General features: G+C 37.6%; 1 protein-coding gene across 1 annotated transcript; it reads right to left on the bottom strand.

Moving 5' to 3' along the window:
* Positions 1-1,060: 1,060 nt before the first annotated feature.
* On the bottom strand, positions 1,061-14,079 carry LOC139693213 (zinc finger protein 492-like). The gene is made up of 6 exons (XM_071591316.1): positions 13,840-14,079; positions 13,499-13,666; positions 12,859-13,086; positions 10,362-10,586; positions 5,752-5,869; positions 1,061-2,414 (listed from the first exon to the last, which is right to left on the bottom strand). The coding sequence occupies exons 1-6, from the start codon at positions 13,972-13,974 to the stop codon at positions 1,264-1,266; spliced, it is 2,025 nt and encodes a 674-aa protein (XP_071447417.1). The 5' UTR covers positions 13,975-14,079; the 3' UTR covers positions 1,061-1,263.

Here is a 14,079-nt window from a genome sequence, read left to right as displayed (position 1 = left end):
TTACAACAAAAAGACATTTGGAAGAGTATAATAAAATTAAGAATAAGATGTAACTAATGGCTTTTTAGCTGATGTATCAACTTTTTCATCCTGTACCACAAGTATTATATGTGTATATATATGTATATATATATATATATATATATATATATATATATATATATATATATATATATATATATATATATATATATATATATATATATATATATATATATATATATATATATATATATGTATATATATATATATATACATATATACATATATACATACATATATATATATACATATATACATACATATATATATACATATATATATATATATATATATATATATATATATGTATATATGTATATATGTATATATGTATATAAGTATATGTATATATATATATATATATATATATATATATATATATATATATGTATATATGTATATATGTATATAAGTATATGTATATATATATATATATATATATATATATATATATATATGTCTATGTATATGTATATATATATATATGTGTATATATATATATAAATATGTAGATTTTTAAAGCATAGAAATATAAAAAAGGACACTCACATATGTAGTTACATACAGTACTCACATATGCATATGAGATGGTGCATATCTGGGTGTCCCAGTCATTTAAACCTCCTGGGCTGAACCACACCCACCCAAGCATTCATCTGTCTTTTTGTATATTTTTGCCTTGCCGAAGAGCATTTCATTTTTACAACATATATATATATATATTATGGGTCACAGTAATCCATGGGGTAGAATGCTAGACTACTGGCTGGAGGGTCCTGAGTTTGATTCTCAGACAAGTCTCTTGAGCACCTGCAGCTACATCCAAGATATATGATTTTTTGGGCATCAGATCTTCCTGGAAACCATAACACGCACAAGGAAAGAAAATGCCCCCCTTCTCTGATGTGTTATATATATATATATATATATATATATATATATATATATATATATATATATATATATATATATATATATATATATATATATATATATATATATATATAAGTGGGTTGTGGTAGTCCAGTGGGTATTGTTAAACTTCTCACCGGAGGGTCCCAGGTTCGATTCCTGGGCAAGGCACTCAGGGCACCTGTAGCTCTTCCCATGCTAAAGTGATTTTTTGGGTACCAGGTCTTCCTGAGAAACCATTACCGGCATAGGAAAAGGAACTGGCCCCCCTACCCTGATGTGCTATTATAATATATATATATATATGTATTATATGTTAATTAATACCTGTGAGTGAACTTCTTTCTCATGCCTCATGAGTTTGCTTTTATGTTTAAATGGTATTAAACATATAGCACATTTATGTGGCATATCAGCAGCATGGGTCAACATATGTCTCTTAAGTGCAACCTTCTGTGAGAAACCACTCCAGCATAATTCACATTTATGTGGTTTTTCCTTAGTGTGGGTGAACATATGCCCCTTGAGATTCTTCTTATGAAGGAAACCTCTTGAACAGATCTGGCATTTGTGAGGTCTTTCGCCTGAATGTGTCAAAGTGTGCCTTTTCAATCCTATCTTTAAAGAGAACTTCATTGAACAAATGTTACATTTGTACGGTTCATCTCCGGTATGTTTGTACATGTGAGCTGTAAATGCTTGTTTGAGTGCATATTCCGCCGGGCATATTTCGCATTTATAAGGCTTCTCTCCAGTGTGTTTCAACATGTGATCTATGAGATGAGCCTTTTGTTGAAAAGCTCTGGAACATATCTCGCATCTGATCGAAGTTTCACCCGTGTGTAAAAACATATGTCTTTTAAGATTTTCCTTCTTCGAGAAAATTTTCGAACAAAATGCACATTGATACGATCTTTTGCAAGTGTGTAACATAACGTGCCTCATCATATCTCCTTTCCTGGTGAAAACTGTCATACACATCTCACACTTAAACTGTTCTTCAACGTTATGCTTCAAAATGTGAGCCTTTAAGCATGGCTTCCTCTGAAATGCTTTCAAACAAATCTCACATCTATACAACTCCTCACGAGTATGTGTCAGCAAGTGCTTTTTCAAATTACCATTCTGCGTGTAACTTTTCGGGCAAATCTTACATTTGAATACCTTTTCACTAGTATGGGTAATCATGTGGTTTCTAAGTTTACTCAGATGCGGGAAGTGTCTTGGGCAGAGTTCACATTGGTACTTTCGTTTCGCAGTGTGCACTGTTGCCACATGTCCGTTGAGGTCAATTTTGCGCTTAAAAACCACTGAGCAAAGATCACATTTGAATTGATTTACCTTCTTAACATGCACATGCATCACATGAAGTTTGAGAATATCCGTTTCTGCAAATACCTTATTGCAAATTTTACACACATTCGTTAGATTCCCTACACCATCTTGTTCTTGGTCACCATCTGAAAAATTTAGATCACATAAAGCATTAGACCTGTAATGAAGAGTCTTGCTCTTCAGGTTGTATATACAGGATGAATTCCAAAAGTAATGCAAATGAATTTCCGACAACACTCCTATTGGTCACAGTGGGATCTAACCATTATGAGTAGATGGGGAGGGCACTAAGCTTTACGGCAAAACCAGTCTCGGTGCTCTACAAGCTGTGGAATTGGCAGGATATTGGTTATTGCAAGTCTATGTACAAAACATGTCACCAAAAAAATGGAGTCAACAATCAAGCAATGTTATGCAATTCATTTTTGCTGAAAAAATTGAAAAAATCTCTCAAGAAGATTAACAAAATGATTTGTGAAAACTAACCCTAACAAGGACTCTGCTCTGTATTATTCACAAGTTTCAAGGTGATTAAAGGCCTTTAAGGATGGCCAGGAAGAGGTTCACAATGAATAATGCTCTAGACAGCTATCAACCAGCAAAATTGAAAATAATATGGCTAATATCCAACAATTATTGGACCTTGACCATCGACTGAAAATCAAGATAATTCCCAATGAGCTGAACATGTTATCTAATATTGTTTCACATTGTTGCAGTTGATTTAGCAATGAGGAAAGTATACACCAAGGTAATGGCTAATGTGTTTGCCACAACATGCTACGAGTCCATGAGTTCCTGGCCAAACACCAGGTGCCAGCACTGTCCCACTTCCCCTATAGTCCTGACATCACCAAGTGGACTCCTTCTTGTTCCACTAGATTAAGGCAGCCCTGACAGAAACCCATTTCTAATGCATAGAAGAGATCCAATCAGTTCTTTGACAAAGACATTGCAAGATGCCTCCAAAGATACCTTCCAGGGTACATACCGGACATGGCAGAGTCGCTGGTGTAAAAATGTTGCTTGATAATCCCTCCCAACAACTTTGAGGAAAGGACAATAAGCTTTGCCACAAAATCAGTCTCAGTGTTCTCCAAGCTGTGGAGGCAGCAGTATGTCCGTTATTGTAAACCTCTTCATGCTGACCATGTCACAAAAGACCAACCAAGTGGAAATTTCAAATGAACCTTTTCAACATATTGAAAATGAACCTGATTATTTAGACTGGATATGCCATCACTGGATACGTCATCAAAGATGATGAAATCTTAGCTACTGAATATCACCCGGAAACAAAATACCAGAGATCAAGATGGTATGGTGGCTATCATACAGGCTTCTTGGCCAGAGGGCCAGAAATCTCAGTTGTGTTGAACATTTTTCAGTGGTATCTCAATCCCAACTTAAGATGCTTTCTGGAGTGCACTTTGAGTGATTACAACATCTGTTGGATGGAATGTTAAGCTGCAAACCCCTTGATATCTTTCGCAAAGAATAGGCTAATGCCAATGCTGGGTTTTTCTCCACCCTTCATCCTTCCTGTCAATCCCTAATGATGCAAATGACCTCAGCTGTAGGTCGTCTTCCTTTAATACAGCTATTAACAAAATACCAAAGTTCTGAGTGGCACACCGACCAGTCCCCTAAGCCCAAAAAGGCAAGAATGGGCAAATCTAAAGTGAAAACAATGCTCATTGTCTTTTTTGACAGTCAAGGAATGGTCCATAAGTAGTTTGCTCCTCAAGGACAGAAAAATAACACTGACTACCATGTGAATGTGGTGTAAAGATTCCAAAAAAGGGTCATCAGGACAAGAAAAGACATTCCTGCTACCTGGCAACTATATCAGGACAATACGCAACTAGTATGCAAATTCCTGGCTAAACACCAGGTGCTATAGCTGCCTCACCTCCATATAATCCTGATTTTGCCTCAGCAGACTTCTTTTTGTTCCCTTGCATCAAGACAGCCCTGAAAGGAATCTGTTATTTATCCGTAGAAGAGTTCTTGTTAGTCATGGCAAAGACCTTGCGAGATATGCCCGAGGATGCCTTCCAGGGTCCATACCATTCATATCAGAGTCACCCAAAAATGTATAGAGGTCCAGGGAGAGTACTTTGAAGAATTTGAAGTGTTTGTGCAAATGTTTTCCTTAAATTACTTAAGATAATTGCATTGTTATTGGAACACACTCCTGTGCACAGATATGGATATATACAACTATGTATATATAGGATATAGCACTGATCTTCACACAATTTGAATTCCCGGCAATACTGTAGTTTTACTGGAGGTCGCGTTTGGTGTTCTTGACACCTATAGACATCTAGTAAACAGTCATAACCTCAAAATGGCCAAGATGTTACCTTCAAGCATGAAGTACAATCAGAGCTGCTATTATCAAAAGAGTTTGCCCTGGGCATTCACTTAGTGAAATAGTTTGATTCTCCTTCTTCTGGTATACCTCACAGATGAACTGTTATTTGATATTGTGGCTAAGTATAATCCTTTAGAGAAGTCTGGGGAAGGTTTCCCTAAGCCGGTGAGGAAACATCATTTGAAGAAATACCTGTCATGAACTGGGACAGTTGTCAAGAAGGCTCAGGCATTGATTTCAAAGGACCTGGTATGAGTGTTGAGGAAATTGGAATCAGAATTGAATGTTAGTGAGCAAACAATGCATTGGATGGCAGAGGAGGACCTATGACATAATTTGTATGCAATACAGGTAGAACAGATGCTGTCTGGGGCTGCCAGAACAAAGCAGATTGCTCCCTTTACCCTGCTATTGTATTCTTTGAAAAATCAGAATCTTCACGTGACAAAGATCTTGTGAGTGGTCCCCAAAGATGCATTCCAGGGTTCATACCAATCATGGTATAGTCGCTAGAAAAAATGCATACAGGCCCAAGGCAGTATTTTGAAGAATTTTAAACATTTATGCAAATCTTTTCAATAAATTATTTTTTTAACAATTGCATTACCTTCCAAATGAACCTAATATATTATTTTTCTGTTTTGGGTTTTAACAGAGTGGAAACATGGTTGTTAAGAAAGATGTTCGGGATAAATTCAATGCTTATAAAATGTGATTTTGGAGAATATAAAGTATAAAAATACATGAAAACAAGGAAGTGTTAATGGCATGGTATGAGAAGATGTGGGACTGCTGGGAGAAATCCAAAGGAGGCAGCAATGATGGATTTTGAGTGCTCCTCATTAAAATTGCATTAGTCTAAAGAACCTGCAAAATGGCATGCTCACAGATGATACTATGGCAAACTAAATGCCCTAAATCACAAGAGAGTGAATAAAAGATAAGCCACAGGCAATGAGATGGCATTTACAACTTAGCAACCAAAAACAGTAATTGCAATTTTTTTCTGCTTATTTTGGTGGTATAAATGCTTAACTTTTACATCACCAGAAAGTTGCAAATGAGTCCTGAGATCTCCTTACCTTGTAGCTGCGACACTCCCCCCCCAAGGTATCCTTTTTCCAGAGGAAGATTAGCATCAGGTTCTTCCTTAATGTCCACTTCCTCATTAAAGGACAAGCATAAGTCTTCAGAATGGTCCTGAAAGATCAAAGGTAAACATTACATTGTAAAGCATATCCATGCAAAACATGCAGCAAATGACCAAATGACCCACCAACATTCATACATTGAATTTAAAATCATACAACATTGTCAGATCTGTTTCTTTCATGTATTAGTATGAATTTAGTCAACAGTACTAAGTGGCTGCTGGACAATAAGTGGTAATGGACAATTATGTAAGTAATACGCATGATTTTATTATGATGTGATTATCGATGGCAGTGCAATAAAACTAACCAGGAAATATGGTGGGAGGTCTGCCCTTCCAATGCAGCTGATCACCAGTTTGCTCTGAGCAGTCTGAGTGAAAATATGTGCCTCTGTGTGAAGTGTGTTTTTTGAATTGGCAACGTGAGCATTTGCTTGAACAGCAATATGCTATTAAGTTTTGCATGCAGCTTGGAAGGAATGCAACCAAAACATTCCAGATGCTTTGAGAGGCCTTCAAAGGTGACTGAATTTCAAGTTCACAGTCCAGGAGGGTTTGTACAAGGTGTTTAAGGAGGGCCAGGAGTAAGTCGCTGATGAGCCCTGTTCTGAACACCCAGAAAAACGGCCAAAACTGATGCAAACTTGAATTGTGTGCATAAAAGTTTTGCATTCTGACCATCAATTACGCATCTAGCAAATTGCACAAACCCCATACATGACAACCATTGCGGTATATGGCATAGTGACCTAGGATCTGGAAATGTGCAAGGTCTGTGCAAAGCTTGAGCCTGAGGGGTTGACGTAAGACCAGAAGAACTTCTGAGTTTTATGCTGTCAAAAATTGTTAGATTTGATTCAACATGAGCCAGACTTTCTTAATTTTGTTATAACCGGAAGACGAATCTTGAATGTTTGAGATTGACCGAGAATTGAAAAGGAAGAGCAGTGAGTGGAACATAAAATAATCCCCTTATCGCAAATGAGCAAGTTTTGCATCAAAACAATGCTCTTTTTTTTCTTTTTATGTCCTAGAAATTGTCTGTTTTGAGTTTGTACCACAGGGAGAAATTATCAACTCAGCCTTTTACCTGAAGATGCTCAAGAGATGGAAGTGATAGCTTGTACACATGAGGGGTGACATAAGAGACATCGTCAACTTCCATCACACATCAATGTCCCCCACCACATTTCCTTTATCATTACTAACTTTCTAGCCATTAGACCACCCTGGTGACCCCCCAGCCCCCAGGGAAAAGTACAGGATTTGGGGTAGGATTTGCTTGGAAATCCACCTAATTCTCCTGATTTAGCACTCTCCAAATTTAATCTATTCCCTAACTTAGAAATTTGTTCCTGGGAAGCACTTAACATCCAGTGAAGAAGTTGAGAAGGTTGTGAACGGATACCTTCATAGATTTTCAGACTTTCAATCCCAGGAAGGAATACTGATGTTGAAGAAACACAGGACAAAGTCTTGTAGTTGACGTCTGTACAAAGGGTTTGGAAATTTTAACTTTTGTGGGTTACATACAGGGTTTGTCCGGAAAATAAGTGTACTGACTCCTGGGCTGGGCGCGCCTGGAGCGGCGTGCCCAGCACCGCTCTGATGGGCTGTGATTGGAGGGGGGTATGTTGGCAAGCGACGCTGAAAAAGGCAGTCAGCTCTGAGCTCTGGTGTAGTGAGGAGCTCTGTTAACATGAACCTCCATGCTCGACCCACGCCACGGAACACGATGCCGAAGCAGCGTTATTCCATCAAATTTGTGGTAAAGCTTGGGAAATCGTCTACCGAAACTGTCGGTATGATTAACCAGGCTTACAGGGAGTCAGCCATGTCCAGAAACATGATCTTTCGGTGGCACAAGATGTTCGTGGAGGGCAGAGAAGAGGTCGACGACGAGTCTTCGAGAGGTTCCCGATGATGCCTTCGCGGGAGCGTTCCAGGAATGGGAACGCCGCTGGAACAAGTGTATCAACTCACAAGGGTCCTATTTTGAGGAATATTAGCTTAAGATATATAAAAGTGTAATAAATTTTTTTTCCTGAGCTCAGTACACTTATTTTCCGGACGAACCCTGTATACTTGATTTTTGATTTTTTGTCACGTAATGTTGGTACTTATGTCTCTTACTTATGCTGAAAAGTTTGGTCATTTTGAATGTTCATTAAACTGTTGACAGCTGTTCTGTTTGGGCATGTTATGGCTTGTCTTCAATTTCTGTGTATTCTGAAAAATAGACCAAAGAATCTGTATCAAATTTTGTGTGAAAAATGAAATTAAGTGCGCAGACGCATTCCGAATGTTGACTGTGGCAGGTGGAGAAGCTACCGTGGACCAAAGCAATGTTTATTGGGGGTACAAAATGTTTTCCGAGGGCTGAGAAGATGTGAATGACAAAGGGAGTGCTGGAAGACCAAGCACGTCAACAACAGACGAAAACATTGATGAAATGAAGAAAATAGTATTGGCCAACCATCAAATCACCATAAGAGAAGTTGCTGAGGACCTGAACATATCAATTGGCTCATGCCATTTAAAATTTTACCAATGATTTGGGCATGACATAAATAACCACAAAATTTGCTCAATTTTGATAAAAAACAGCAACACATTAACATTCCTGAGGTGTTCAACTCTTGTCCACAGTGATTGAAATTTGCTCCAGAGGGTCATAACTGGCGACCAATCATGGGTATATGGTTATGATGAGGAAACTAAAGCTCAATCATCTCAATGAAAGCTGCAGCATGACCCAAGACCAAGAAAAGCATGCCAAGTTTGGTCGAATGTGAAACTTTTGCTTATAGTTTTCTTCAGTTTGCAGAGGCTTGGTGCATCATGAGTTCTAGCCACAAGGTAAAAGGAAAATTACCCGCAAGTTATACACAAATTGTACGAAGCAGTCTGGCACAAACCATCATTCGCCTTGACTGGGATCCCAGTCAAGGCGAATGATTTTTACACTCTGAAATTGTTGCATTGAAATGCACATTAGCAGATGACTCCGTTAAAAGTTACTGTTGCGGTATCTCCTGCAGTTTCTTTGGAACATACTAATGATGCCCCAGCCACTATTATGGGAGAGCTGGAAACAAGTGGTAGTCCCTTGGGGGCAACGTCCTCTGGGCTCAACGGAGGGTGTTCGATGATATATCCCATCAGCCGAATTCATTGGTTAGGGTGGTCATTGTTTGATGTGAAGACATGCGGACGTGCATTGTCATGATATGCAAACACACTCCTTTGGTGAGGAGACACCTTGTTTGTAACTGATTGACCTCAAGACACAATATTCTGCAGCATGGAGAAGTAGCCACTCTCTCTCTTCATTCATTAAGGCCTCCCTTTATCCAAATGAAGGGCAATTCTCTGATTCCAAAGAAACTGCGGGAGATGCCGCAACAGTAACTTTGAACAGAGTCATCCGCTAATGTGCATTTCAATGCAACAATTTCGGAGTGTAAAAATCATTCGCCTTGACTGGAACTCGAACCCAGATCCCTCAATATCCGGTCGAGTGCTTTAGCCACTTAAGCTATTGAGGCGTCCTCTGAAATTTTGGGGCTTTTTTTAAAGGAACTAGATGTTGTGATGAAATACTGTACATACAATGTCACAGGCATTGTCACAGTTCCTTTAAAAAAAGCCCCAAAATTTCAGAGTTTAAGAGGACGCCTCGATAGCTTAAGTGGCTAAAGCACTCGACTGGATATTGAGGGATCTGGGTTCGAGTCCCAGTCAAGGCGAATGATTTTTACACTCTGAAATTGTTGCAATTCTCCGGTTATTGGGCACCACCATCTCATCAATTTGAGCCACCGTTGTTGATTCCAATGGCAAACTCAGCCTCCCCGGATGCTGCTCATCGTGAAGTTTTCACATCCATCAAAAAACTCCCAGCACCACTTCCGATGCACATTTCTGATGTCCATAATACACTCCTCACCGTAAACTTCCAATAAATGGCAGAATGAATTTATTATATCTGAGAAGAAGTCATCAGTTGGCTTCACAATGCGGTGGGAGAAAGGTACGATGTCGGTATTAAAAAGCTGCTTATAAGGATGCAAAAAGTCATGAATCATGAAGGCGACTATGTAGAAAAATAGCTAAATGCTCAAGCTTTCCAACGATGGATTCAAAGTTTAGAATAAATTAGATTTTTAATGAAAAAAAAGGGGACCTTACTTTTCAAATCACCCTCATACTTAAGTGCTCATAAAACAATACAATTGCAATTTCCAAAATAAATTAATTAATTTATGATTGCACCCAGCTCAAGAACAACCCTTTGTTTGCAAACTCAACTCATCGAGAATATTCAGAATTATGGGTCCCTTATGAATGGAATTCACAAGAATCAACCGTCTACACTTTTGGGTAAAGGAAAATGGTTCAAACTACATTTCTCAAGCAATTGATTCCAAACTTCATCATATCTACAATTGAGTGGCATTAAAAGAGCAAAAAGGTTTAACCCTGAACTTCAATGTCCAGATGACTAATCATGCAGACAACATGAAAATGTACACTCACCAAATTCCCTGAATCTTCATTGTCTGACCAACAAATGCCACCTTCCTGTATTGATGTGACTATTGATGAGACAGTATCAATTTCTTGAACAACAGAGCATTCACTGGCAGTATCAATCTGTTCTTTCACAGAAATCATGTCATCTCGGACATCAACAGCCATCTTGTCAATGGCATCAGTGGTAATTGTGTCATCACCCAACTCTTTTTTAATGCCACCTACAATCTAATACAAAACATACACACACATTACAATATAATAATGGCAGATACTCAACACTTCAAAATAACAGCTTCAGGTCAAAAAATCCTAAGGGCCAAAATTTTGTACATAATTCTGACACGAGAACCAATATGGGAGTAACTCATTTCAATTTACATTTATGGCTGACGGTAGCTAAATTGCTTGCATATACAAGGGTGGGCTGAAAACTAATACATTCATGCTTGTATACCACAGACAAAATTACCTTCAGAAGCACTCCTGGTGGCATGTGGAAGTAACATTCCCCCTCAACATGCATGCACTGGTTTAACGTCATGACATTCATCCAGTGTACTTTAAGAAGCAGATGTATAGACAAGTTTTCTAGTTCTATGTCAATGAAAGTGAAACAGTGGGCTGTTATTGAATTTTTAATGTGTAGCTCTATGTAATCACTGCCACAGACAATAAACATCGAAAACTCTTTGAATATCTGAGTCAAAATAACCAGCTAATCACTCAAAAGTGCATCGTAAGTCATATGGGAATATCCAATTTGGAATGTGTCAGCTTCATTATAGCATAATTGAGATAATACCGTATAAATCTGGGCACAATGGGTACCGTGCCGTCTCACAGATGGGAACAAACACAAAACCCTTCTTATTCCCCCAATCTTACAACTTCTGATTTTTATTTTTGTCCTCAACTCAAGATATACCTCAGGGGTAATCATTACACCTTGGATGTTGAGCTAATTGCAGCTGTCAATAACAGCATGCTGTTTAACTTGCGTTGGCACATATCACTAGAATATTTCTCCATACTCCCACTTCTCAAAATCTCCTGGATGAGTGCAATAACCTCAAACCCGCACAAGCGAGTTGAGGGAGGGAATGTTACTTCCACATGCCACCAGGGGTGCTTCTAACGATAATTTTGTTTGTAGTCAACAAGCATGTGTCCATTAGTATTCAGCCTAGCCACGTACCATTCTCATTAGGAAATAAGGATTATTCTGCAGTGGTCTACCATTTTAGTGTAAGTTTTGGTAAGCAAATACATGGAACATAGTCGTATTTATTAACCTCCAGTAAGAAGAAAAAACCTACTGCTCTGAACACACTATGATTATCATTTTTGTGAAAAACATTGGTTATGCTTTAACCCTCTTAGTGCCGGGGGCGATATATCGGCTTTCGTATCCCTGGCAAAAATTGCGGCGCGCCGATATATCGGCTCCTGCGTAGGCTGTTTAAATTGTTGAATCTTATGGTTTTTTTCTTTAATAATGTATGGTTTTTGTTCTATCGATAGGGGTAATTTCATAGAATTACATAACCAATTTTTTAATTTTTTAATTAGCAATTTTAAATGCTTTTAAAAAAGTATAATTCTTACTATAATTTTTCGTTCAGTTTTGTACATGTCGGGAAGCTCTGCCTAATTGTTTGCTCATTTTATTTCTGATTGCTCTTTCCACTATGAAAAGCCACTGAAAGGCTACTAATCTGTTTTCATCTGTAATCTCTTGAATGTGTTGTGGTGTCGTGGTGTTGATATATACCTGCTTATTCAGACTTTGTTGATACGATGGAAATGAGAGCACTGCTTTGCAATCATTTTGGTTTCTCTTGCTATCCATCCTATCTAATCATTTGTGCCCTGTGTATTGGATTACATTGTCAGCAGTTCTCTGTGAGTTAGAACTTGTTTTTTTCCTGCCTTTAGATTGTAAGCACATTGCCGCAGTCTCAAGGAAAGGGGAAAAGTCCCAATTTGACTCAGTGAGACCAGCCTTTTCAACAAAATCTAACTATGCAGAGGCTGACAAAAAAATTTGCAATTCACTGGTTTTTCTTTATTTATTTATAATATGTTATACATGTCTTTTGCATTCTTTATTATATTTAAATATCGTAGTTTAACTGAAAAATGTTTTTAAAAAAATATTATTTTTGTGTCTAAAAATCGAAATATTATTGCTAAAAAAATATTCTTCAAATTTATAATACTGTAATAATTACATTTATTTTTTCAGATGATGTAAATGTATTACATCAATATTAACTACAATATTATATTTAAAAATAAAAAACTGCATATGGATATCTAAACAAATAACTTCATAATGTTTTTTTTCCTAAGGTGATACATTTTCTTAAATTACCCTTCGCACTTCTCACTAGTACCCCTGAAATCCCCGCCGCACTAAGAGGGTTAATGAATAATTGATTAATTCACCCACCTGATTATCTATTCTATTGAAACTATTCTTGGCCATCCAACTCACCCGAGTGCCCACTGTATTAGTGTTCTCCACCTCAACTGTTGTGGTTCGCACCAAATTATCAACAGAATCCACAGAATTACTCAACGCCCACACTTGGTCTGACGTATCATCAACCAAATCCTGTCCAGGAATCTCTGCATCCTTATTGTCACAGCTCAGGACAACACTCTCCTCCTTATAAACCATAAACACAGTAATTAAGCGCGAGGTCACTTTGGTGCCGTTCACCTATTAGTATGGTATTAATAAGGAGAGGGGATGTGAAAAGATCACATGAAAATGCTCTCGAATGATTTGTTTTATTTTATAAATAGGAGAAACAGACATAGCAGGGAGACATTGGGTAAAGATGTTAAGAAAATGCTCGTGGGAACTTTGATACGAGCATATTAGTGTACCTCCCGGAAACATGGTCATTGAAGTAGGACGATGGGCGAAGATTTGAAGCTTTTGAAATGTATGTGAAGGCACAGTGAATGTTTTCGCCTAACTTCAATATGACTGCGATTCATTATAAACATATGAGATAGGATAATGTTTTTTTCCGCTTATTAATCAAAACAGATGCAGAGAAATACTCATTTTTAGAAAAAATATACCATCGTTACTGATATCGTTCAATTTAATGGATACAACTGACCTTTAGATTGGTTATCCAGTCGTTATTTCCAGGAATGCACCCTTTCTGGATGCGATTGTGGAAAACAAACAAACACTCAGCACATCGTCGCTTAAACAACCGGAATTCCGTCAGCTTGTCCATGCAGTTAGAACACACCAACCAGGGATAATTTGCATCCTCCACAACCTAATAGAATATGCCATTAGAATATGTAAACAACAGAATTCACGAAACTACTCTTGGCTAAATGTCACTTTATCGTAATTTCGTACGTAATATATAAACCGATTACCGATTGATATCACGAATGATCTACAACAATTATACTTTTTTAAACTCACACACGCAACCCAACTTACTTTGACATCTATTAAATCTTCTATAGTATTTTCCAACATAAATTCCAGTTGATTATTGTCGTCGAAAACATTTACCAAGGGTCCACCACTGTTTAAACATAGTCTACACAGTTCAAAATCGGTTGTATCACACATTCTGAACGTTAAAATTACTGATAATTATTTCCTGAACAGCTAAACGCCAAAACAGAGATGACACCTTACACTTATTACGAATAATAGTATTTCATAATTATAAAC

Source organism: Hetaerina americana, unplaced genomic scaffold, assembly GCF_022747635.1.
Source record: "Hetaerina americana unplaced genomic scaffold, ioHetAmer1.1.p SCAF_45, whole genome shotgun sequence".
Classification (NCBI taxonomy): domain Eukaryota; kingdom Metazoa; phylum Arthropoda; class Insecta; order Odonata; family Calopterygidae; genus Hetaerina; species Hetaerina americana.
This window is presented reverse-complemented; position numbering and strand designations above follow the sequence as displayed.

Coding starts and splice junctions, on each gene's coding strand:
- LOC139693213 (XM_071591316.1), bottom strand. CDS start 13,974: ATGTGTGATACAACCGATTTTGAACTGTGTAGACTATGTTTAAACAGT. Junction 13,667..13,839: donor AAGATTTAATAGATGTCAAA/GTAAGTTGGGTT, acceptor ATATTCTATTAG/GTTGTGGAGGATGCAAATTA. Junction 13,087..13,498: donor ACTGGATAACCAATCTAAAG/GTCAGTTGTATC, acceptor CCATACTAATAG/GTGAACGGCACCAAAGTGAC.